The following is a 23,411-nucleotide window of genomic DNA, read 5'->3' as shown; positions in this document are numbered from 1 at the left end:
ATCTGCAACTCCCCCCCCTCCCCCCCCCCCCTCCACCCCCCCTAGTACTTACCTAGTCCGGCCCTGATACTTATAGTAATTTTCACGACTGCACCATAATCAAAACACAGACAAGACCACCAATGCATAACATATATGGAACACATGCAACAGACAACTGCAAAACCAATCAAACAAAAACAAAGCTACCTTCAAAATATTATGAACAAATTTTGAGTTTATTTTTCTTGGACGGAATAAGATCGACATAGCAACATTCAACAACATCTCAAAAACAAAAGATACGGGTTATATCTATCACAGAACTAGAATGCAAATGGACTCATGTTCCAAACCTTCAATCGATGGGGATTAAATTGTTATCAAAGAGAATAATGTTTTAAATGATCTTTCGTTTTTATTCAGTACCTAACGTTTTCAATTAACTACTGAGTGTTCCAGTTTTCAGTTCAAATTAAAGTCCTTCATTCAAACGTTCTCATACCAAAGTCACTTGCTGAGAAACAAGATTTGCGTTCTGTTGGGAATGCCTTTACATGCATAAATGCAAACATAGTCCCACATCAAATATCCAAACTTTCAGCAACATTAAATGTCAACATATTTCAATTAGACATGTAAGTGAATTAAAATACAACAACTAATGAACTAATGTTTAGACAAACAATGTTTGTAGTCATTTTATCACAAGCATCTTACGGTAAAAACAATCAACATCACCAATAACTACCCCAGAGACAGAACCAACAAGCGAAAAAGATGCGATTTCACCCGGCTAAGAAACAGATTGGATTATGAAAGAACATTACTCTTCTTTTTTTTTTAAATACACAGAGGGCCATACTAATTTGCTGTAACGAATGTGACAGACCTGCTAAATTTCAGACAAGGTTTGAAGTTCCCAGCGCAGCATCAGTCATCATAATGCAGGAAACAGCCTAGCAAAAATCTATGTTTCAGGCCTTCATTTGATAAAGTAACATTTCTCTCCTGAGGCAAAAAAAAAAAATGCAGCAAATCCCACACTCCTTGAAGACCATTTTCAGTTTGTGACCATCAATAGTTTTGGTGTTATTTAGTATAAATGTAATTTAAACACTTGTTTTACTGTGCCCGTGGCTGGTGGGTACCACCAGTCACAACCCCTCGGTCAGAAGCGTGCGTTATTTCCTGCATGCTTTTTATAGTGCATTTTTGAATTGTGTGAGTTGATGTCAGGTATTTGACTGTCCAGCAGTTAGTTGACCGGTCACTTGGCTTTTTATCTGCGCCCGCGTCGCCGCAGCGCTCTTCACTCTTACCGCCTCTGCCCCTTCCACCTCCCTTGTTTGTTTTAGCTGGCTGCGCTTTGTCATAATTTTGTACCTGTACCGAAGGATTATGTATACGTTCTGTGAAATGTTATGTATACCTTATGTGGAAAACGTATTGTGTAATAGGGGTACTGGTTTTAAATTTTCTACAGCCCATAAAAACTAGAGTTATTTTTGGAATTCGTCTATAGTGGAACCTCTGTTTTAAAATCCCCCTTTCAAGACCTTGCTTTTACAGCTTTTCTGTTCATAACTAACATCTGTTCTTAAGCTCCATTTTAAGACCCACTTTTTAAGACCTGACTTACCGCCCTGAGCCCTTCGTGGTCGGCTGGGCGTTAAGCAAAAAAAAAAAAAAAAAAAAAGACCTGACTTTCTTTGATTTCTGGAGGTCTTAAAAGGGGGGTTCCACTGTATTCCACTTTGCAGAATGAGTAGCGGCAGCACTGAATAGTATTCTCCACAAAGGAGAATGATGCAATGGAATGTGATGAAGAAAAAGAGTGCGCTGCTCAAAGGAACATCTGGTCGCCCTGCCCATCCTTCAGGGCGTTGTCTATTTGGTTGTTGGCTGCCAGAGCTTGGAAATGCTGCAACACACAGAAGGATAAGAATAAGGATACTAGTAATGGCAAAGTCCTGTGATGTCATCCTCATGGAAAATCGGGCTGCTTTCACGTGCACACTGGGGAAAGCCAGCTGCAATACAGTTTGGAAGCTACCCCAATTTTTTTTTTTTTAATTTTGTTTGCTGCCAGAGCTTGGAAATGCTGCAACACACAGGATACGGATAAGGATTAGGATAAGGTATCACATAGTCCTGTGACGGCACCCCTCGTGGACAGTGGGGCTGCTTTCTCGCTGGGGAAATCGAGCTACCATACGGTACAGAGCAACCCCATTTTGTTTTCTTTTTCCTGTATGTGTGTGTTCGTGTTTTCAACCTCTTAGACTTTTGCTCTGCTCTTGGGATCTTGAGGAGTGGAGGGGAAGGAGGGGTGGTGGAAAAGGGAGGATAGGGTAGACAAAGGAAAAGAGACAGATAAGGAGGTGTTGTCAGGAAAAAAAATTGAAGGCAGGCTGTCAACATAAACACAACCCCCCGCGGGTTAGGGGGAAGAATTTACCCGATGCTCCCCAGCATGTCGTAAGAGGCGACTAACGGATTCTGTTTCTCTTTTTACCCTTGTTAAGTGTTAATTGTATAGAATATAGTCAATTTTTGTAAAGATTTTAGTCAAGCAGTATGTAAGAAATGTTAAGTCCTTTGTACTGGAAACTTGCATTCTCCCAGTAAGGTAATACATTGTACTATGTTGCAAGCCCCTGGAGCAAATTTTTGATTAGTGCTTTTGTGAACAAGAAACAATTGACAAGTGGTTCTATCCCATCTCCCCCCTTTCTCCGTCGCAATATAACCTTCGTGGTTGAAAACGACGTTAAACACCAAATAAAGTAAAGAAAGAACATAAACACAGACATTTGAGCAGACAAAAGTGTGTGTGTGTGTGTGTGTGTGTGTGTCAGGGGAGGAGGAGGAGGAGGAGGAGGAGGAGAGGGGATGTTGAGAAAGTGAGGACGTATCACCTTTGTATGTTATCTGTCTGATTTTTTTGTGCTCGTTACATTTTTGCATGTTTGTTATGGGATGAAAATAATTGTAAACCCCATGGAGCCAATGAATGAGATTTGCATAATAAAAAGGTATTTATTGTTATTATTAAGTGTTGTGACCTATTACCTGTGAGTTCTTGAACTCTGAGTAGAGTGTGAACAAGACGTGCAGGGCCTGGATCTTCTCGTTGTGGTGACTGGAGTTCTTGTACACAGGGATGTCCAGTATCGCTGCACATATTGATACTGGTAATCATGATGATCAGAATCTGTGTCAGTGTTGTTGACGCTTTCAATGATTCATGAGAGTGGTATCATTGCATTTTGCAGTATCATTGTCATCAGTTTCATTATCAAAGCAATTCCTTTTTATTTTTTTTTATTTTTTTTTATTTTTTTTTGGGGGGGGGACTTATAACAAACACATACAATTACAAATGTTGTTGTTACTACAGCTGAATACAGTACATTGTACCATGCTATCCCTTTTTTCTTCCCTGACACCGAATAGATAGAAATAAATCCCTCGCTGGATGCAACCAACTCCTTTGGAAGCCAGCGCTGCTACTGAATGAGCTATCTCCCCACCCCCGTGTACAGTCTCTGCTGGTAAAATAAAATTAAAAAACTTTATTCTACTTGGCACAACTTACAACAAATGATTTCAGTGAACTTTCCTAGGTCACAGTCCAGGTCTGCAGTAGGAAGGGAAATCTGCAACAAAAACAAAACAAGACAATTTATTTATTTACCTCAACAACATCTTAACAGCTACGTCACTTAGAAAGCACACAGAATTGTTCGGGGTTGCTGTTCACATTGAAATAATTTTCCCATTCCATTCTGGTGAGGATCAGCGGACGGGCGCAGTGGCGTGGTGGTAAGACGTCGGCCTCCTAATCGGGAGGTCGTGAGTTCGAATCCCGGTCGCTGCCGCTTGGTGGGTTAAAAGTGGCGATTTTTCCGATCTCCCAGGTCAACTTATGTGCAGACCTGCTTAGTGACTTAACCCCCTTTGTCTGTACACGCAAGCACAAGACCAAGTGCGCACGGAAAAGATCCTGTAATCCATGTCAGAGTTCGGTGGGTTATGGAAACACGAAAATACTCAGCATGCCTACTCAACGAAAGCGGAGTGAAGCTGACTATGCTATCAGAGTATAGTGTGGGGAACCCAAATGGGCAAACGAGCTCACGCGTTACCAGAAAATTCTGGAACGCTAAAGAAGAAGAAGAAAAAGGTGAGGATCAGCATCTAAGGGCGTACAGGTTCACTGTAGCTTGAGACCAACAATACCTTAAAATATCACCACTCAATCAGACTCAAAGTCTGGGCTCAGCTAATTCAACATCCTTCATTAATTTGACAAAGTTGAAGTCTCTTTTCTAAAACCTGCCTCTCCTTCAAGCTCTCTAATTTGCATATTCTACCCTTTTACTTGCCTCTTTGAGAAGGTCTTCAAACTCTGGCGGCCATTCCTGCATCAGCGTGTCAATGTCAGGCATATTTCTGCAAAACAAATTCAGAACAAGATAGAATTTGACATTGAAGACTAACGATAAAAATACATTGTTCTGGTAAAGCGTCTTATCCAGGGACTTAATGCAAGTAGCTGAATCTTCACAAGAAAATTAATAAATGAATATTTGTTTAGTGTGAGGCAAGTCTGAGACAATAACAGACAATGCCATTATGTGTGTGTGTCTACCAGTATGCGTGTCTGTCTGCCAGTATGCGTGTCTGTCTGCCAGTATGTGTGTGTGTGTCTACCAGTATGCGTGTCTGTCTGCCAGTATGTGTGTGTGTCTACCAGTATGCGTGTCTGTCTGCCAGTATGTGTGTGTGTGTCTACCAGTATGCGTGTCTGTCTGCCAGTATGTGTGTGTGTGTCTACCAGTATGCGTGTCTGTCTGCCAGTATGTGTGTGTGTCTACCAGTATGCGTGTCTGTCTGCCAGTATGTGTGTGTGTCTACCAGTATGCGTGTCTGTCTGCCAGTATGTGTGTGTGTGTCTACCAGTATGCGTGTCTGTCTGTCTGCCAGTATGTGTGTGTGTGTCTACCAGTATGCGTGTCTGTCTGCCAGTATGTGTGTGTGTCTACCAGTATGCGTGTCTGTCTGTCTGCCAGTATGTGTGTGTGTGTCTACCAGTATGCGTGTCTGTCTGCCAGTATGTGTGTGTGTGTCTACCAGTATGCGTGTCTGTCTGTCTGCCAGTATGTGTGTGTGTCTACCAGTATGCGTGTCTGTCTGCCAGTATGTGTGTGTGTCTACCAGTATGCGTGTCTGTCTGCCAGTATGTGTGTGTGTGTCTACCAGTATGCGTGTCTGTCTGCCAGTATGTGTGTGTGTGTCTACCAGTATGCGTGTCTGTCTGCCAGTATGTGTGTGTGTCTACCAGTATGCGTGTCTGTCTGTCTGCCAGTATGTGTGTGTGTCTACCAGTATGCGTGTCTGTCTGTCTGCCAGTATGTGTGTGTGTGTGTGTCTCCCAGTATGTGTGAGACTGTCTGTCTGCCAGTATGCGTGTCTATGGTATCTACCTACCGTGAGTAGTGAACGTTGGGTGGGGGTTTGGAGCGATGGAGCTCCCTGATGCTCTCGATCCAGTTATCGATGGCCTTGGGGTTCTTCTCCGCACTGTCCAGGCTCTTCACCACCTGCAAGACACACACCTGCTGGTCAACACGTTCTCATAGAAAAAAAGCAACATTTACCTGAATATACAGTGGAACCCCCATTTAAGACATCTCCAGACCTGGGAACCCCTGTTTTGCTCTTGGAGTGATCTCAAACAAACTTGGAGCATTTTCAGAAAAATGAGGGTCTCCACACAGCATTTGAACATCGATTCAAGCATGCTTCACACGCGTCGATCGCACCGTCGATAAAGTTTACCAATACATTACAAAGAAACGCTTTTTTCAATGTTCACTGACAAACCTATCAGTGATTTGGCAAAAGTTACCATGTTCTGCATGACAGCGATTAAGGTGAAAACCTACCAGTGATTTGGCAGTGGTCTGCTTGGAGATGGCTCGAAGCTGTAGGTCGAGAACAGTGGGATCTGACTGCTTGGCGCACGGCTCGTCAAGTACTGTCAGTCCCAGCGTGTCAGGTTTGTTGTCCGGACGAGGTATCTATACAATACACACACCGAGTTATACAGGCATGAAGGTACAAATCTGATGAAAATATGCAGTGAAGTAGGCAAATACACACCCCTATACACACAACGGCATAGGCATGCGGACACATGCATGAATGATGGTACACATACAGCTTCATTTATGTTTGTATTTGTTCAAATCTTTATGCTCAAACACAATTTGTTTTAAACAAACAAGAGCGGTCAGTTATTGGAATATTTGTTCCAAGACAGAACGAATACATTTTTTACTCAAAGAGACACACACACACACACACCTCACTCAACTTCAGCACACACACACACACACACACACCCAAACTCACATACAAAAACAACCACACACATGGATGTCCCCCCCCCCCCCCACCCCACCCAAATTCACACACACAAAGGTGAAGCAGAAAAAAGTGTCTATCACTCATTCACCTTGATGAAAGCGTCAATGTCGCCAACAGAGGGGATGAAGTCAGGGATGAAAGGTTTCAGTTTGTTGTCCAGCTCTATGGACTGAGGAGTGTACCTGCACAAATCCATCATTCCTTTTTCACTTGGTTGTTCAACAGACAATCAATGCACAAAACCATCATTCCTTTTTCACATGGTTGTTCAACAGATGATCAATGCACAAAGTGAGGCAGAGAAACAATATCATCCACATCTAACAAACACAACAGCTTGCACAAGGGTGCGTTGATATAATTTACATAATGCATTCTAACACACATACATACGCAAGAACACACATAAGTGTAAAAACACTTCAAGAAAAGACTCACAGACACACAAACATATTAATGTAACACACACACACACAAAAACAAACACACATACACCCTCTCCCACACACTGACTTACATGCAGACAATATTACTAATAGTCTATGCTAAAAGGATTCTTTTTATGCACACTCACACACACACTCACAAACACCCACACACAGCATAAAACAAATGTGCAGAAAGAATAACAAGCACCGCACCTTGTAATATACTGGAACAACTCCTTGATCTCTGCAGTCACAGACAGGTTCTCAAACTCGGCTGGGTCGTATGCTCTGCAAAAGAAAGTCAGTTGTAATGATTAATAATATCATGTTCTCTTTCGAAAAGAAAAGAAAAGCACAGTACAACAAACTTATTATGTGTATTTTTATACAACACACACACATTTATATAAACACCATACATTTACTTCTTGTTTACTCTGCAATTTGTCTCTTTTTGTGTGCAAGTTTATTGTTCTGTTGTTTGTTTAACACAATGAAGTGTGTGTGTGTATGTATGTGTGTGTGTGTGTGTGTGTGTGTGTGTGTGTGTGTGTGTGTGTGTGTGTGTGTGTGTGTGAATGTGTGTGTCTGATAAACTGAAAAATAATGTTAGCCCAGTATCTCCTCACCCCAACCCTTTCCTACCCACTATTTTTCTGCATACATACTTATTTCTTTTTCCTTCTGCAGCTGTGTTTGTGGTAGCTTCTGTTCACTTTCTTCTGATTGTATTACAAAAAGAACTGTGTGCACATGCGTGCCTCTGTCTGTCTTTTAATATTTTTCTGATTAACCAAAGAAAAGAGTAGCCCCCCCCCCCCCCCATCCCCTTTTCTTTCTTCACACTCACCCTTCCACTTGAGGGTGTTCGTCATCGTCATCATCATCGTCAGAATCATCATCATCATCGTCGTCATCATCTTCATCTTCCGAGTTGAACTGCTGACTTTGCGGTGGTAGTTGGCCACGTCCGGCTGGGATCGGCTGAATGCCTGGCTGCAGACTCTGTATTGAAATTATAGCATATTACAAAGAAGGAATGTGGCTGCCTGAAATTCCGAAAATAACTTATGTATATATTTATTCCGCAAATGGGAAAGTGTGGTTGTTGAAGAATAGCTGACGAATTCCGGAAATAGCTCTGATCGGACCCCCCGCGGGTTAGGGGGAAGAATTTACCCGATGCTCCCCAGCATGTCGTAAGAGGCGACTAACGGATTCTGTTTCTCCTTTTACCCTTGTTAAGTGTTTCTTGTATAGAATATAGTCCATTTTTGTAAAGATTTTTAGTCAAGCAGTATGTAAGAAATGTTAAGTCCTTTGTACTGGAAACTTGCATTCTCCCAGTAAGGTCATATATTGTACTATGTTGCAAGCCCCTGGAGCAAATTTTTGATTAGTGCTTTTGTGAACAAGAAACAATTGACAAGTGGCTCTATCCCATCTCCCCCCTTTCCCCGTCGCGATATAACCTTCGTGGTTGAAAACGACGTTAAACACCAAATAAAGAAAGAAAGAAAGAAATAAAGAAAGCTGTGTCGGGTTTTTATGGGTTCTGGAAGAGCTGGTTTGAAGTGTTTTTCCCTGCTTCATGTCCATGGAAACACTGAGACAAGCTACAGTCATGACATTGTGGTCTTGTCTCAGTGTTTCTTTGGAAAAAAGGGAAAGACACTCATCCACAACCCATGAAAACTTGACAGAGTTGTTTCACAACATTGTCTGTTGTCAAGAAATATCACGGAAATACTTCCACCCATACAGTCTATGGACCATTTCCAAGCTTGGTTGGGAGAGGGGAGGAAGAGATAGCAGACTCTCTGTTTCAGCGCACCGCGTGACACCGCGAGACGCGTGGAGATTTTCTAAATGGTCGCTAAGGCTACATACAAAGTGTTATGTTCAGACATAGAACAAGAGGCGAAGCCTTCAAGGCTCACGTAAGAAATCGACAAACAGTAACACAAACTCAATCACTCCGTCACACATACACACACACACACACACACACACACACACACACACACACACACACACACACACACACACACACACACACACACACACACAGTAAGCATAGGTGAAACTGTGCAAGAAAGCGAGACCCTGGATCTGCCAAGTAGTCTCGGCCCGCTCACAATAACAATGACCGAGACTTTCAGTAATTCCTTTGCGTGACGTCTAACCCTCTTACGTCATAATGTGACGTCTTCAAATAGTTTCTATCACACACGTCAAACACTTTTGACCGAGACTGACGTAATCCATAGACTCGGAAATGTTAAAGTTTCTATCACACACACACACACACACACACACACGCACGCACGCACGCACAGACAGACAAAGTTTATCATCGCATAGGCTACACTTACGTGAGCCAAAAATGACAAAATGATTTGCTGATAAGAGCAAACAGTACTAACAATAATCTCTCTCTCTTTGTATCTATTTCTTTAGTTCACACTGACTTGTATTTCACTCCAGTGAACTCAAAAGGAGCTACTGGCTACTGGCATATAATCATTAAAGTGCCTGTGCAAGTCTCTTTCTCTGTGGTTGATGCATATGGATGTATGCACTACACTTTAGAAATAAAAACAACATTCATTTTTATTTGTTTAAAATTAATTCTTGGAAAGCACCTTAGCTTCCCTGGCCAAGTCCAGCACTATCATACACTACCTTTAAGAAAACGACAAGATAAAGCACAGAAAGAAGAAGGATTTGTATTCAAGTCATGTCTGTAAACTGTAAAGAAATTATCCACCTATGCATTACACATACGAAGGTGTTAACAAATACAAAAAGAAAGAAAAGGTCCCTGATAAATACAGTGTACTTTGACAAGAAAACAATAATTAAAGTATTGACTCTTGTTATTTATTTATTTATTTATTTATTTATTTATTTATATGGGATATTTATATAGCGTTGACGTTCTCTAAGCGCTTTACATATTAATTTCTGCCGTGTGAGATGGAATTTTTTACACAATATATCACGCATTCACATCGGCCAGTAAATCTGAAGCCATTACGGCGAATATTTACTTTTCACGGCCTATTATTCCAAGTCACACGGGTATTTGGTGGACCTTTTTTTTGTTATGCCTATACATTTTTGCCAGGAAAGACCCTTTTGTCAATCGTGGGATCTTTAACGTGCACACCCCAATACTTAACAGATTCAAAGTCACCAACAGCCCCATCAACCCCACTCAAACCTTCGCCAAAAACACAGCAAATCATCAACTGTCAACCTGCTCCTTGTAAATGGAATGCAAGATTTTTGCCCAGTTGATGACAATCATTCAACAACCTGAAAAAAAACTCCTTACCACAGCAGTATTACCAGTTCTGTTAGTGTTATCAAAACCATTAATTGAAACTGTTTCCCAATATCACATTTCTCACCCTTCATCCTCTACCAGACAAAATAACACACACACACCAAACGGAGAAAAAAACCTCTCTGTAAATTCTACAAATACTTTTCTTATCAAAACCTCAAACCTTATTTCACAATAACATTGTACCTTCACACAAACCTCACATTCTGAAACTCATCCCTCACCAGCACAAAATTCCAGCACTGCAACCAAACTATCCCAGGCCAAAGCCAGGCCCGCACACACCACAATCCACGGAATGATAGCACTCCCATCACCACGGGAGTACCTTCTTGATGCCAGCAATGTCCGGGAGTGCGTCCCTTGGAGTGCCAAATGGACTTGGTGTGAGACCGGACTCTCCGAGGTCCTGCGTGCTGTCTCTCACGACCCCCCGTGGTCTGATTGGTGGAATTTGGTGCTTGGTGGTCAGCCTGCGTTTCTTGCCTTTCTTCAGCTTGCCCAGCTTGGCTGGTTTGGGTTGATCCGTCTCTTGCCCTTGCTTCTCATCTTTCGGTTTGTCCTTTTTCTTGGCGTCTGCTTTCTTCTTTTTGCCGTCTTCCTGTTGTAGGGTGAGGGTTGGTGGCGGTACTGCAATGGGTTTCCCGCCTACTGTCTCTACCTCCTTCGCCTTTCCCTCTGTCTCGGCTGGCACTGTTTCTGCCGCAGCCTGAGCATCTTCCCCTTCCCCCTCTTCTTCTTCTTCATCCATGTTCTCGTCTTCATCGTCATCACTGTCTTCTTCCTCGCTGTCCTCATCATCATCATCGTCCTCCTCTTCTTCATCCTCCTCATCATCATCACTCCCACCCCCTCCCCCACTTGGCTGAGCGGGTTGCGGCATCCTATACCCCATCTGTTGCATCTGCATCATTTGCATGCGCTGCATGTAAACCATCTGCGCCATCTGTTGCATCTGCATCTGCCCAGCGTACATCTGCTGCGCTCGGGCGCGCATGGCTGCCTGCTGCATGGTCATCTGCTGGCCTCGCATCTGCGGCATCTGTTGCTGCATCTGCTGCTGCGGCTGGGTGGGGATGCGAGGCATCATGGGAGCCTGAGCCATCCGTTGCTGTTGCTGCTGCATCATCATCATCTGCTGTTGCTGCTGCAGCGTCATCTGGGGGCGCTGCGGCTGCTGCATAGGTTGTGCCGGTGGGGCTCCTCCCCCTGCGTATTCTGCTGCAGCTTGCCCTGGTGGCTGCGGGGGTTTGGGTCCAAGCTGGGGTAGAGAGCTTGCTGTCAGCGATTTCCCACCCTCCGGAACTTTGGGAAGCAGCGGCTGCGGGTTCTCTTGCGCCTGGGGGCTGACCACCTGATTGGCTGGCGGCTGAGGCTCCTGACCTTCACCTTCCTGGATGACCGCTTTCTTTTGCGACCTGGCCGACAGGAGGGCTTGCCGCCTCATCGGGCCCTTTTTGGCCCCCTTCTCTTTCTTTGGCGGCTCCTAGCACACGACAGGCAGGATAGGGGACACAACAAGACATGAAAAGACTACACTTTACCTGTCATAAAAAAAATACACAGATACATTTAGCTGCAGATCTTTGTGATGCGGCCAGTTCTATTAACACTAAGTATATTGCCAGAAAGGTAATTTATTCCACAACCGTATGAAAAACAGAGTTTCATTTTTCATCATCTAGTTTGTATGCAGTGTATCGGAGATCTAGGACACGCCCCAAAATCAAATTCGCAAAAGCAAACTGAAGCAGACACTAAAATACACACAAAAATCAAAATAAACAACAGTTTTGGATCTCAAATGGAAGAACAACTCATTTTTTACCCATACACATTTATTTGGTTCAGCTGTTGTGACTAGCAATGTTGTTTTGCCATTTTAAAGAAGACCGGTGTCAGCCTCGTTTTGGCGTAATTTTTGTGTGGGCTATGTTGGTAAAAACCCTCTAGTTCTGTAATGGCTGTTTGTATTGTTTTTAAATTTAACATGAGTATTGATAACACAACTGCCAAAATGTGTGTAAAATATCATGGCGTTTTTATGAGATTGTTGGATGTATTGGAACTTTTCAGAAAAGTTTTATTAAACTGTAATAACTGTGTACAGTATGGATGCACAAATTCAGCATTTTGCACACTTCAACACAAATGAATAGTACAATTGGGGATCAAATTTGGTACAAAAGCAACAACGCGTTTGGGTCGTAGGGAGATGTGAACGCGAAACAACAATAACGAAAAACAGGTCTTCCAACATCAAAACTGACAAAACCCAGTCCAGCGCAGTAGACTGAACTGGCATGCCACTCACACACAGCGATAGTAAAGCGTGCCAGTTCAGTCTGCTGCGCTGGACCGAATGACCTTTCTGGCAATATCCTTGGTTTTAATCCCTTACATCTGTGACGTTTCTTGGACGATTCCCTCTGAAAATGATCAGGCGTGGCACTAATGCAAACTATATTGCAAATCTGTCGAGAAAATGTCTAGTACATGTACAACCATAAAACTGGACAAGGAAAGACAAAGGAATGAATGGAGATTGGCAAACATTTACCCACACATCCACATGAGATTCAGAGATGAGACCATGTTCGGTAATGTAACTCTGTCAGGTTTGTATGGATTGTCAAAGACTCAGAGTACTGCTCTTGCTTGTAGTGAGTCAAGCTTATCCCAAGTGACATATAATAGGCCAGCGGCTAGCGAGGGGTGTGTCTGAAACTCGTGGAGTATGCGTAAAAATTAAGCTTGCCTTACTAAAAGCAATTCACTGTTTTACAAGCCATACAAACCTGATTTTATTTGTCCACAAAGAGTTATTTCCGAACATCGTCTATTCACTTATCCAAATTGCCACACTACCTGCATGGGTGCAGGTTTGTCATCGTAGGGGTCCTCCGATGGGTCTGACATGGCTGACTGCGGCGGGGAGTTGCCTCGGCTATGACCCAGATCTGTTTGAAAACAAAAAGTCAAATTTCAAATGTCATTAATAGCAATGGGAATTAAGTGTTCTAAATTAAATTATAAAGGTCATCAATGTCACAATGGGAATTAAGTGTTCTAAATCACAAAGGTCATTACCTACACTGGAAAGTAAATGTTCTAAATTATATAGAAAACATAGTTACATGACATAGAGAGCTGCAAGGAATATTATTGAATATTCTTTTGGCACTTTAGACAATTATTAACGGAGGCCTGACGTTTGATCATGATTCAGTGAAACTTTAAAGCCGAACATCCGTTTCCAGGACACCAAGGCTTGTTATACTATAAGGTACAGAGCTAAATTTAGCATGGCCAGGAATGAGAAACTCGAGCTTAGTTTGCCGAGGGCTGGGTTATTGGCCTTTAAAGTTTAGGACAATTAAGCATTCCATTTCCATCCTTTATTTCTTCTTTTCTAAATCTAAACAACGAAGTGACTGTGGTAAGATGAACAAAGTTAAAAAAACAAAGGATTACTGTATTCACCAATACAAAGATGACACAAGACGATTACTCAATGTAATCGTCTTGTGTCGTCTTTGTATTGGTGAGTACAGTAATCCTTTGTTTTTTTATCTTCTTTTCTAGACATTTCTCGCCTTCTTAAAACCTCAGAGAGTACTTTGTATCTGAGAGTTGAGGTCAATTTTCTGCCTCATAATGTTAAAACCTACTCTGTCCATGTGAGTTTAAAATCAATAAAACATTCAGTCCTTATATTGTCCTTATTTTGACAACACTGATGCTCCCTTCTCAAGAAATCCCCATGTCAAAGTCATGAAAATAACAAGTTTATTTTGTTGTTTTTACTCACTGACAGTAAACTGCACAGTTTATCCTTTTTAAACTAAAAAAGTTAAAATTTTTAAAGGACAACTACTTAAAAGGTTTTGTTGTTGTTTTTCTTCAGAAATTGCCGGAGTCCTACATTTTTTATCAAAGTAAGTCAAATACAAAACAACAATATTTTTTACAAACAAACAAACAAAAGCATTAATGTTCTTCTCTGCACATGCTGTCAGTAGATGAAAAATATAATCATCAAACTCTGCAAACGATGTTGAAATCTGAAAACCAAAGCAACAACACAACAATGAGACTGTCATTAAATAATTTACAACACACAAAGTACTAGACGACAACTTACATGGCAAATGAAATTTAACACAAAACTTTTTAGCAAACAAGAAGATAACGTCCACAGTACATTAAACAATCTCAGTAACGCCACATAGACGTGTATATATATGGCAAAGGAAATTTAACAAACGCTGATTTTAAGCGAACAAAAAGATAACATCCACAGCACAGTAACAATCTCAGTAACATCGCGTAGACATATGTATGGCAAATGAAATTTTAATAACAAACAGAATTAATCCGCAGCAAACAACAAGATAACATCCACAATAATTCATCAATTTCAGTAAATGCCACGTCGACACACACCAATTGAAGTACTAGTCCAGTATCCGTCGATCAGTACTGCTCTCTGAGCGTTGGTTTGCCTGTATAACTTCATACGCGAGTAGTACAACTAACAACAACAAAGAACATGTACAAGAGACTTGATCCTGTAATTTCTGGTAATTTGTCCCCTCATTACTGGTCACCAGCCAACATAGAACAAGTCAGCCTGTAGTACCTTATAACAGGTGGAGTGATCCTTTTAGACAACACTGGGGATTGAATTTCTGAGTGTGGAGATAACATGATCGAATAGAACTCATTATGATTGTTGTATTGAGGGAAACTTAACACCACCAGCTTCATAACCAGAGCTGGACTCCAAGTGTAAGCGAACGAGAAGAAGAAAAAGAGGGAAACTTTATTGCTCTGCCGCTCGCCACATAGACAGCCGGATGAAGCTTAATTGTAATCTAGCTGAACTCCAGTTCCCATGTACTCCCTTTCTCAGCATGAAAACCATAAGTGTCATAAGACTCATAAACATGTATGCATGCAGAGGCCTACAGGAATCCCATATATATAGGGATCTGTAGGTTCCAAATAGGATTCCTACCTATAGGTTTCATAAAGGAGACTTACATAAGAGACCAATAGGTTTCATATAGGAGACTTACATTAAAGACCAATAGGTTTCATATAGGAGACTTACATAAGAGACCTATAGGTTTCATATAGGAGACTTACATAAGAGACCATTTATGTTTCATATATATACTGAGACCTTAAAAGGAGTTCATGAGGTTTATAGGTTTCCTATAGGACCTTTACCTCATTTTCACTTAAAATCCCTACACACCATATATGATTCTGTATGTCCAGTACACTTAAAGATATAGAGATACAAATCAATTTGAATGCACTCAGGAATCTTTCTTAAGACATTTAGACTGAATGAAAGTAATGAACACTGATTTCCCCCGAAAACGGCGTATGGCTGCCTAAATGGCGGGGTAAAAAACGGTCATACACGTAAAATTCCACTCGTGCAAAAAACACGAGTGTACGTGGGAGTTTCAGCCCCCGAACGCAGAAGAAGAAGAACACTGATGCCACCACGTGAAATCAAACATTACAACAGACAGTCAAGAATTGAATTTATAACCTCCTCAAGAATATTCTCACAATATGAGTCGCAACTATAAGTAAAACAGAGACCAGGCATGCAAGTGCTGTCATGTGCAATAATAGATTTGTGGCCTTCGTTACAGAACAAAAGACTACTACAGGTCAGACCTGAAGTCTAAAAATGGCCAATGATGTGCACCAACAACATGCTTTTTACAGATCATTTCTACATTAAGTGACATTCAAAAAGAATCAGCGGCTGACTCAACGCACAGGAGTTCTTCCGTTGCTGCTTCCACAAGTGTCCAAGGTCGCTAAACGGACCAAAACTCACATCTGACCCGAGGTGCAAAATGAGTGGGAGAAAAGAAAGATTAGAGAGAGTTGCTCAGCAGAAATTTGCAGAAAACTGAGTGTGGAAAATGTTCAAAAAGACAAAGAACATGTCAATTTTCTGCATAATTAAAACTATTTTAAAATGTGAAAACTCAGAGATTCAAATGCAAATTCAGAAAGCAGAATATTGACACTGGTCAACAAATATATCACTGTTGCAAGATCAGCATGCAGAGAAAATAATGTGGTTGAAGAATTTACTGCTCGTGTAAATCATAGTGGCGATAAAGTGCCACGTAGGTTAAAAGTGAATCACTGCATGTAGTCTTTCAGCACACAGAAAAGTGTGGTCGAAGAATTTATCACTGGTACATGTACAAAGTCAGCATGCAGAAAAGGACCGTGATTGAAGAATTTATCACCACAATAAATTCAGTGAATTAATGAATGATAAATACAGGATGCTTGGAGGTTTGGTTGTAGGTTTTTTTTCAATGCAAATTCAGCATGCAGAGAAGTGTGACTGAAGAATTTATAAACACTGAGGCAATGGATGAGGAACAACGTGACTCGAAGGCAAATGTGAGTATGTATCGACCGAAGTGTAAAAAAAAGAAGAAAAAAAAGACATGCAATGATGATACAGTCTACTGCACGTAGTCATGATTTAATATGACATGCAAACCGATGACACAAGAATGTCTGACAATCATTTTAACCATCGGCTTTCATTTGGAGCATTATTTTTTTTTTTTTTTTAATCTTTCGATACTCCAGGTTTTAGCTGAGAATGAACAAGTCGCGTAAGGCGAAAATACAATATTTAGTCAAGTAGCTGTCGAACTCACAGAATGAAACTGAACGCAATGCCATTTTTCAGCAAGACCGTATACTCGTAGCATCGTCAGTCCACCGCTCATGGCAAAGGCAGTGAAATTGACAAGAAGAGCGGGGTAGTAGTTGCGCTAAGAAGGTTAGCACGCTTTTCTGTACCTCTCTTTGTTTTAACTTTCTGAGCGTGTTTTTAATCCAAACATATCATATCTATATGTTTTTGGAATCAGGAACCGACAAGGAATAAGATGAAAGTGTTTTTAAATTGATTTCGACAATTTAATTTTGATAATAATTTTTATATATTTAATTTTCAGAGCTTGTTTTTAATCCGAATATAACATATTTATATGTTTTTGGAATCAGCAAATGATGGAGAATAAGATAAACGTAAATTTGGATCGTTTTATAAATTTTTATTTTTTTTTACAATTTTCAGATTTTTAATGACCAAAGTCATTAATTAATTTTTAAGCCACCAAGCTGAAATGCAATACCGAAGTCCGGGCTTCGTCGAAGATTACTTGACCAAAATTTCAACCAATTTGGTTGAAAAATGAGGGCGTGACAGTGCCGCCTCAACTTTCACGAAAAGCCGGATATGACGTCATCAAAGACATTTATCAAAAAAATGAAAAAAACGTTCGGGGATTTCATACCCAGGAACTCTCATGTCAAATTTCATAAAGATCGGTCAAGTAGTTTGTCTGAATCGCTCTTCACACACACACACACACACGCACACACGCACATACACCACGACCCTCGTTTCTATTCCCCCTCGATGTTAAAATATTTAGTCAAAACTTGACTAAATATAAAAATGAAACACAGAAACAAATGGCAACACTGACAAACACACACACACACTGTCGGACACACACACTAAAGTGTTTACATTCACAACAGTAACATACCCATGCACTGTTATACAGCAGTTGGTTGTGCTTGACACAGTACTTGTATGAAATTTATACACAAAACAAAACAATTAACACAATGGCAATGCAGACACAGAAAGCGAAACAGTCTGGGTGGAAATGAAAGCAGCACGATTAATGTGCAATGATCACCTTGCCGAGTGCCTTGAAGAGCCTCTAGAGCCCGCCCTGTGAGGACCAAACATGGAGATGGAAATTGTCAACAATGGCATGAACAAAGTCTTTCAATTACAAAAGCATGGAACAGATGTCACATTAAAGGACTGATTGTTCAGATGTTAAGATGTTGATAAAAGTATTTAACAGATGTTCCACTAAAAATATGAATGAACAGATTACACCTCACCAATAAAAGGATGAACAAACAGTTGTTACACTAAAACTGTGACCAAAAAGATGTTGCAATAACAGAATAAACAAACAGGCATTACACTCAAAACAATACAAGTATGAATAATCAGATATTAACACTTTAAGTACACATATGAATAAACATGTCACACTAAAAACGTGAATGATCAGATGTCACACTAAAAGGGGGAATGAAAACTTATTATGAACATGGTATGAACAAAGACAACAACCCAAAAGCTGACAAATTGAAGATAAAGATACTGGGCGGAAAGTCAGTGTGAGTTTTTGATGCTTCATGTTGTGGAGTGTGTGGAGAAATCATAAGACTAACAGTAAAGAGACGCAAACGACTGCAATAAAGAAATTGAGTTTTAATTCTTTCTGTCCTCCGCCTTTCAGTTTCAAGCTCAAAATCACGCTCCCACCTGCACTCCCACTCCCTTTTCCTTTACTCCCAAGGTACCTCCTCACCCACACCTGAGCCGAATGAGCTAGTGGAACCCTCTTTTCAATCAATCAATCAATCAATATGAGGCTTAGTATATCTCGCGTATTCCGTGGGTACAGTTCCAAGCGCAGGGATTTGTTTATTTTTTTTTTTTTTTTTTTTTTTTTAAAGAACCATCATCCCCACCCCCAATCTAACACTTTCTGGAATCTTTCAAGACTGCATGCTTTTGTTTTTCTGTTCATATCCTCTGTAAATTTACATCCACTTTAAGACTACCACTCTATTAATTTTAAGACCTAATGTTCTCAGATTCTGGGAGGTCTTGAAACAGGGGTTCCACTGTAGTGTACCCACATTTGTACACAAGTATAAATGTGACCCTCCACCACGGAATGAGTCGCATGTCACTTTTGCATGATTTTCATATTTTTACATTTTCCTAAAGCGGTTTTTATGCTCTATCCAGTGGTGAAAACCGTTTTAGAAAAGACCAAAAACTGTTTGAGTTATAAGCCTGTGACTAAGGTGACCCTCACACTGTTACCAGACACTCTCCGGACTTTTATTAAGCCTAGCGCAGAACCGCGCAAGGTGACATGCGACTCATTTCGTGGTGGAGGGTCACAAATGATGTATTTAACTTCCACCTGCCACTCTCTCTATTACCAGTACATGTAATTGCTGAACAGATCAAAGCAGAATAAAGTAATTGGACAGCACTACATCAATCAAACTTAATGGATCAATCATCACTTTTAGCACTTCATTCTCACGTTTTTATTTCATGATACAAGCGTAACCCATTGGACACTGGGTTGTTTGAAGGTAAAAGCGTAGGCAGACATGCAACAAAAATAACACAGTGGTACTCCCCTTTTGTCCCCCGCCCCCCCCCTATTTAAGACATATCCCTTTTGAGACTATATACTTTTTCAGGGTTTCTGTTGGGAACGTCTTTAAATTGGTAAAAACAACACAAAAACCTCCCTTTTAAGACACAATTTTCTCAAATTTATCTAAGGCCATAACAGGGAGGTTCCACTGTACGCTGCACACAACTTAAGCATCCCTGATCCAGCTCTACACAGATGAAGGATACAGTGGAACCCCCTTTTTAATATCCCCCAATTTAAGACCCTGTTTTTTGAGACTTTTTGTTCCTAACCTCTGTAATTTTACCCCCATTTTAAGACTCCCTCCTTCTTAAGACCTGATTTTCTCAGATTGTTGGAGGTCTTAAAAGGGGGGTTCCACTGTAAAGACACACATTACACAATTCTCACCTGAAGGGTTGGGGACACGTGGCGTGGGGGAGTAAGTGCTCGCAATCTCCTCTGCGTCGGGAACTTCCAGGGATTCATCGTAAGGTTGATTCTCGTGAACCAGAGCCTGTGAAGGAAACAAAAGTAACAACGTCATCAGTGTTAACATTAGTGTGATGGACACGTGCTATGGCTGAAAGTCGAGGCTCATCGTTAAGTTGATTCTGGTCAGGGCCTGTAGAAAACACAAGAGTAACAACAAAATCGGTGCTAAACTTTATATGACAGATAGAGTGCTAGCTTAGTAACTGCACGTCAACGTTCATCGTAAGGTTGATTCTCGTGAACCAGAGCCTGTGAAGGAAACAAAAGTAACATTGTCAACAGTGTTAAACTTTGTGTGAGGGAGTGCTGTAGCCGAAAGTCTAGGCTCATCGTAAAGTTGACTCTGGTCAGGGCCTGTAGAAAAAACAAAAGTAACAACGTCAACAGAGTTCAAATTTGTGTGACGGAGTGCGGTAGTTGAAAGTCTATAGGCTCATCGTAAGGTTGATTCTCGTCAACCAGAGCCTGTGAACGAAACAAAAGTAACAACGTCATCAGTGTTAAACTTTGTGTGACGGAGTGCTGTAAATAATCTAGGCTCACCGTTAAGTTGATTCTGATCAGGGCCTGTAAAAAATACAAGAGTAACATTACGTCAACAGTGTAAAAACTTTGTGTGAGGAAAAGCTGGCTGCATGTCCAGAGATTCATTGTGAAGTTGATTCTGATAGATCAGAAAACAATGAGACACATTATCAGTGTGAAACCTGGCATCAGGGAGAAAGTACTGGCAAGTCTTGGGATTCATCATAAGGACCTAATTCTAGTGAATCAGAGCCTGAACAACATACAGGAGTAACAATATCATCAGTGTTAAACTTGGCGTCAGGGAGATTATAGTGCTGGCATGACTAGGGACACATTGTAAAGTTGATTTTGGTGAATCAGATTTACCTCTAAAAAAGACAACAAGAACTGGTAACAACAGCATCACTGTTAAACTCTGAGTCAGGGAGTAAGTGCTAGTCTATATGGACTCATATGGCAAGGTTGATTCTGGTGAATCAGAGACTGTCATTCTCAACAAGAACATCAATGTTAAAGTCGCACCGTCAGGGAGTAAGTGCTCATATTTAGGGATTCATCTTACTATTAATTCTGGTGAATCAGATTCAGATTCTGCGGACAAGACAAAAGTAACAACATCAGTGTTAAATGCTCATCAGGGAGTATAGTTAGTAAGTGTTAGTATGTCCAAGGACTTATCAATATCATAGGGTTGATTCTGGTGGTCAACCAAGGCCTGTGAACCAGACAACAGTAATTTAACAAGCACAACTGTGTTAAAGTGTGATGGAAATCTGTGCCACATATATCCACAAGATGTTTGGAAGCATCATACCTCTTGGCAGGAAAAGAAACAGGTATAATAGTTTAATACACATGTTATGGTAAGGTAAAGTAATTTTATACAGTCCCGGTGGGTATAGTTTTCCCTATAGGGGAGCCTTAATTTTCCTTGACTTAAAAGTCAGTGACACACATTTGTGTTAGCTATAGTCGAACCCACCTAAAACGAACACGCTAGTTACGAATTTTGACTTATAACGTATTAGTTTTAAGTTCCCAACTGAATACCTCTTTCTTCATGCTTACAAAAAATGCTTGAAACGAATTCTTTGTAACGAATTTATGCTTATGACGAGCACTTTTTGGATTCCCAAGCATGCATAATGTCTGTAATTTACTCACGCTTATGACGAAATCTTTAAACTCGTCCCGAGATTGACATATCATATCATTTGCATAACGAACCCCTCTTTTAACAAACACGTTTTCATCGCCCCAGAGCCGCTTTGTCTCTAAAAGTCACAAGGCTACAAGGATCTGTGTGTGAGGCGAGATCAAAGGCAGGTCCATTGTGATGGCTGGGTGGCCTTCTTTATAGACACTGACCTTCTTCCCAGGGGTCATAGACCCAGTTTTAGCTATGAGAGGTCAGGTTCCCCTTTCATATGAGAGAGGAAACACTTCCTGCACCCGGGTCACTATTTAACCTATGGGGAATTTAACCTATGGGGCGGTCTCTTTGATGTCTTGAGAGGAAACTTGGCCAGAGTAGTACATGCACCAGAACTGGGGGACACCATGAAATCGGAGATTGATCAGAATGTACATGTACATGCTTTTACACGACTTTTTAAATTTTACTTCTAAAATTGTGACAGTAAAAAAATCAATCAATTCTCTTATTGCGAATTTCGGTTAAGACGAACTTATTTCCTGATCCCAAGTGATTCGTCTTAAGCGAGTTCGACTGTATATGAAAAGTCAATCAATCAACCAATATGAGGCTTATATCGCGCGTATTCCGTGGGTACAGTTCTAAGCGCAGGGATATATTTTTTTTATTTTTTTTTTATTTGTATGCAATTTATATCGCGCACATATTCAAGGTGCAGGGATTTATTTATGCCGTGTGAGATGGAATTTTTTTACACAATACATCACGCATTCACATCGGCCAGCAGATCGCAGCCATTTCGGCGCATATCCTACTTTTCACGGCCTATTATTCCAAGTCACACGGGTATTTTGGTGGACATTTTTATCTATGCCTATACAATTTTGCCAGGAAAGACCCTTTTGTCAATCGTGGGATCTTTAACGTGCACACCCCAATGTAGTGTACACGAAGGGACCTCGGTTTTTCGTCTCATCCGAAAGACTAGCACTTGAATCCACCACCTAGGTTAGGAAAGGGGGGAGAAAATTGCTAACGCCCTGACCCAGGGTCGAACTCGCAACCTCTTGCTTCCGAGCGCAAGTGCGTTACCACTCGGCCACCCAGTCCGAAGTGAGCGCTGTAAGTGGAGGGACGTTTTTCTACTGCAATCTAAGCCTCTGATTTTGCCGAACTTACTCTTGTAATCATAAAAAGTCATGTTACCAATACCATTCAAGTTACGGAATGAACTGTACAGTTGTCTTTAATTAACATCATTTACATGGGGTTTAGAAGGAAAACATCATTATAAAAAAAAGGCGCAATAACATCCCCCCTCCTCTCCCACCTTTCAACAATAATCAAGTCCGGACTGAATTAGATTAAAATTAAAATAGGTAAAATGTCAGTTAGGCTTACAACTTACAGGACTGTGTACAAAATCTGGAAAGCGTCCACAGACACCAACTTAGCAACCGGTGAATGTATCGAATGAACGCTCTGCTTTGAAGCAGGAAACAAATAAACATTAGACAATAAACAATACAATACACATAAACTCTGATCGGTGCCAGTCAATTGTCAGTTGTATCATTTAATACCTGTCGATCCTCGTCAGAATCACCACTATTCATCTTGTTTGCCTCTGGAACGCAGTCTATACAGAGCTAGCGCAAACTGCACGATTTCGAACTAAAATCAAACTCTTTTTAAATTTAATCTCAAATATACTT

The 23,411-nt window shown here is 40.9% G+C and overlaps 1 protein-coding gene across 2 annotated transcripts; it reads right to left on the bottom strand.

Moving 5' to 3' along the window:
- Positions 1–199: 199 nt before the first annotated feature.
- LOC138973411 (intraflagellar transport protein 46 homolog) lies at positions 200–23,344 on the bottom strand. 2 transcript variants are annotated; one of them, XM_070346132.1, is made up of 13 exons: positions 23,280–23,344; positions 19,929–20,034; positions 17,973–18,008; positions 13,066–13,157; positions 7,696–7,850; positions 7,059–7,133; positions 6,506–6,599; positions 5,934–6,068; positions 5,476–5,588; positions 4,371–4,437; positions 3,581–3,641; positions 3,055–3,158; positions 200–1,903 (listed from the first exon to the last, which is right to left on the bottom strand). In XM_070346132.1, exons 1-13 carry the CDS (start codon positions 23,310–23,312, stop codon positions 1,826–1,828), a joined length of 1,149 nt encoding a protein of 382 aa, XP_070202233.1. In that variant the 5' UTR covers positions 23,313–23,344; the 3' UTR covers positions 200–1,825. The 2 variants fall into 2 exon arrangements, with proteins under 2 accessions (XP_070202233.1, XP_070202234.1); XM_070346133.1 differs by lacking the exon at positions 17,973–18,008.
- Positions 23,345–23,411: the final 67 nt, after the last annotated feature.

This window comes from Littorina saxatilis, linkage group LG8 (assembly GCF_037325665.1).
Source record: "Littorina saxatilis isolate snail1 linkage group LG8, US_GU_Lsax_2.0, whole genome shotgun sequence".
Classification (NCBI taxonomy): Eukaryota; Metazoa; Mollusca; class Gastropoda; order Littorinimorpha; family Littorinidae; genus Littorina; species Littorina saxatilis.
The sequence above is the reverse complement of the archived record's forward strand: the minus strand, read 5'-3'. Positions and strand labels throughout refer to the sequence as shown.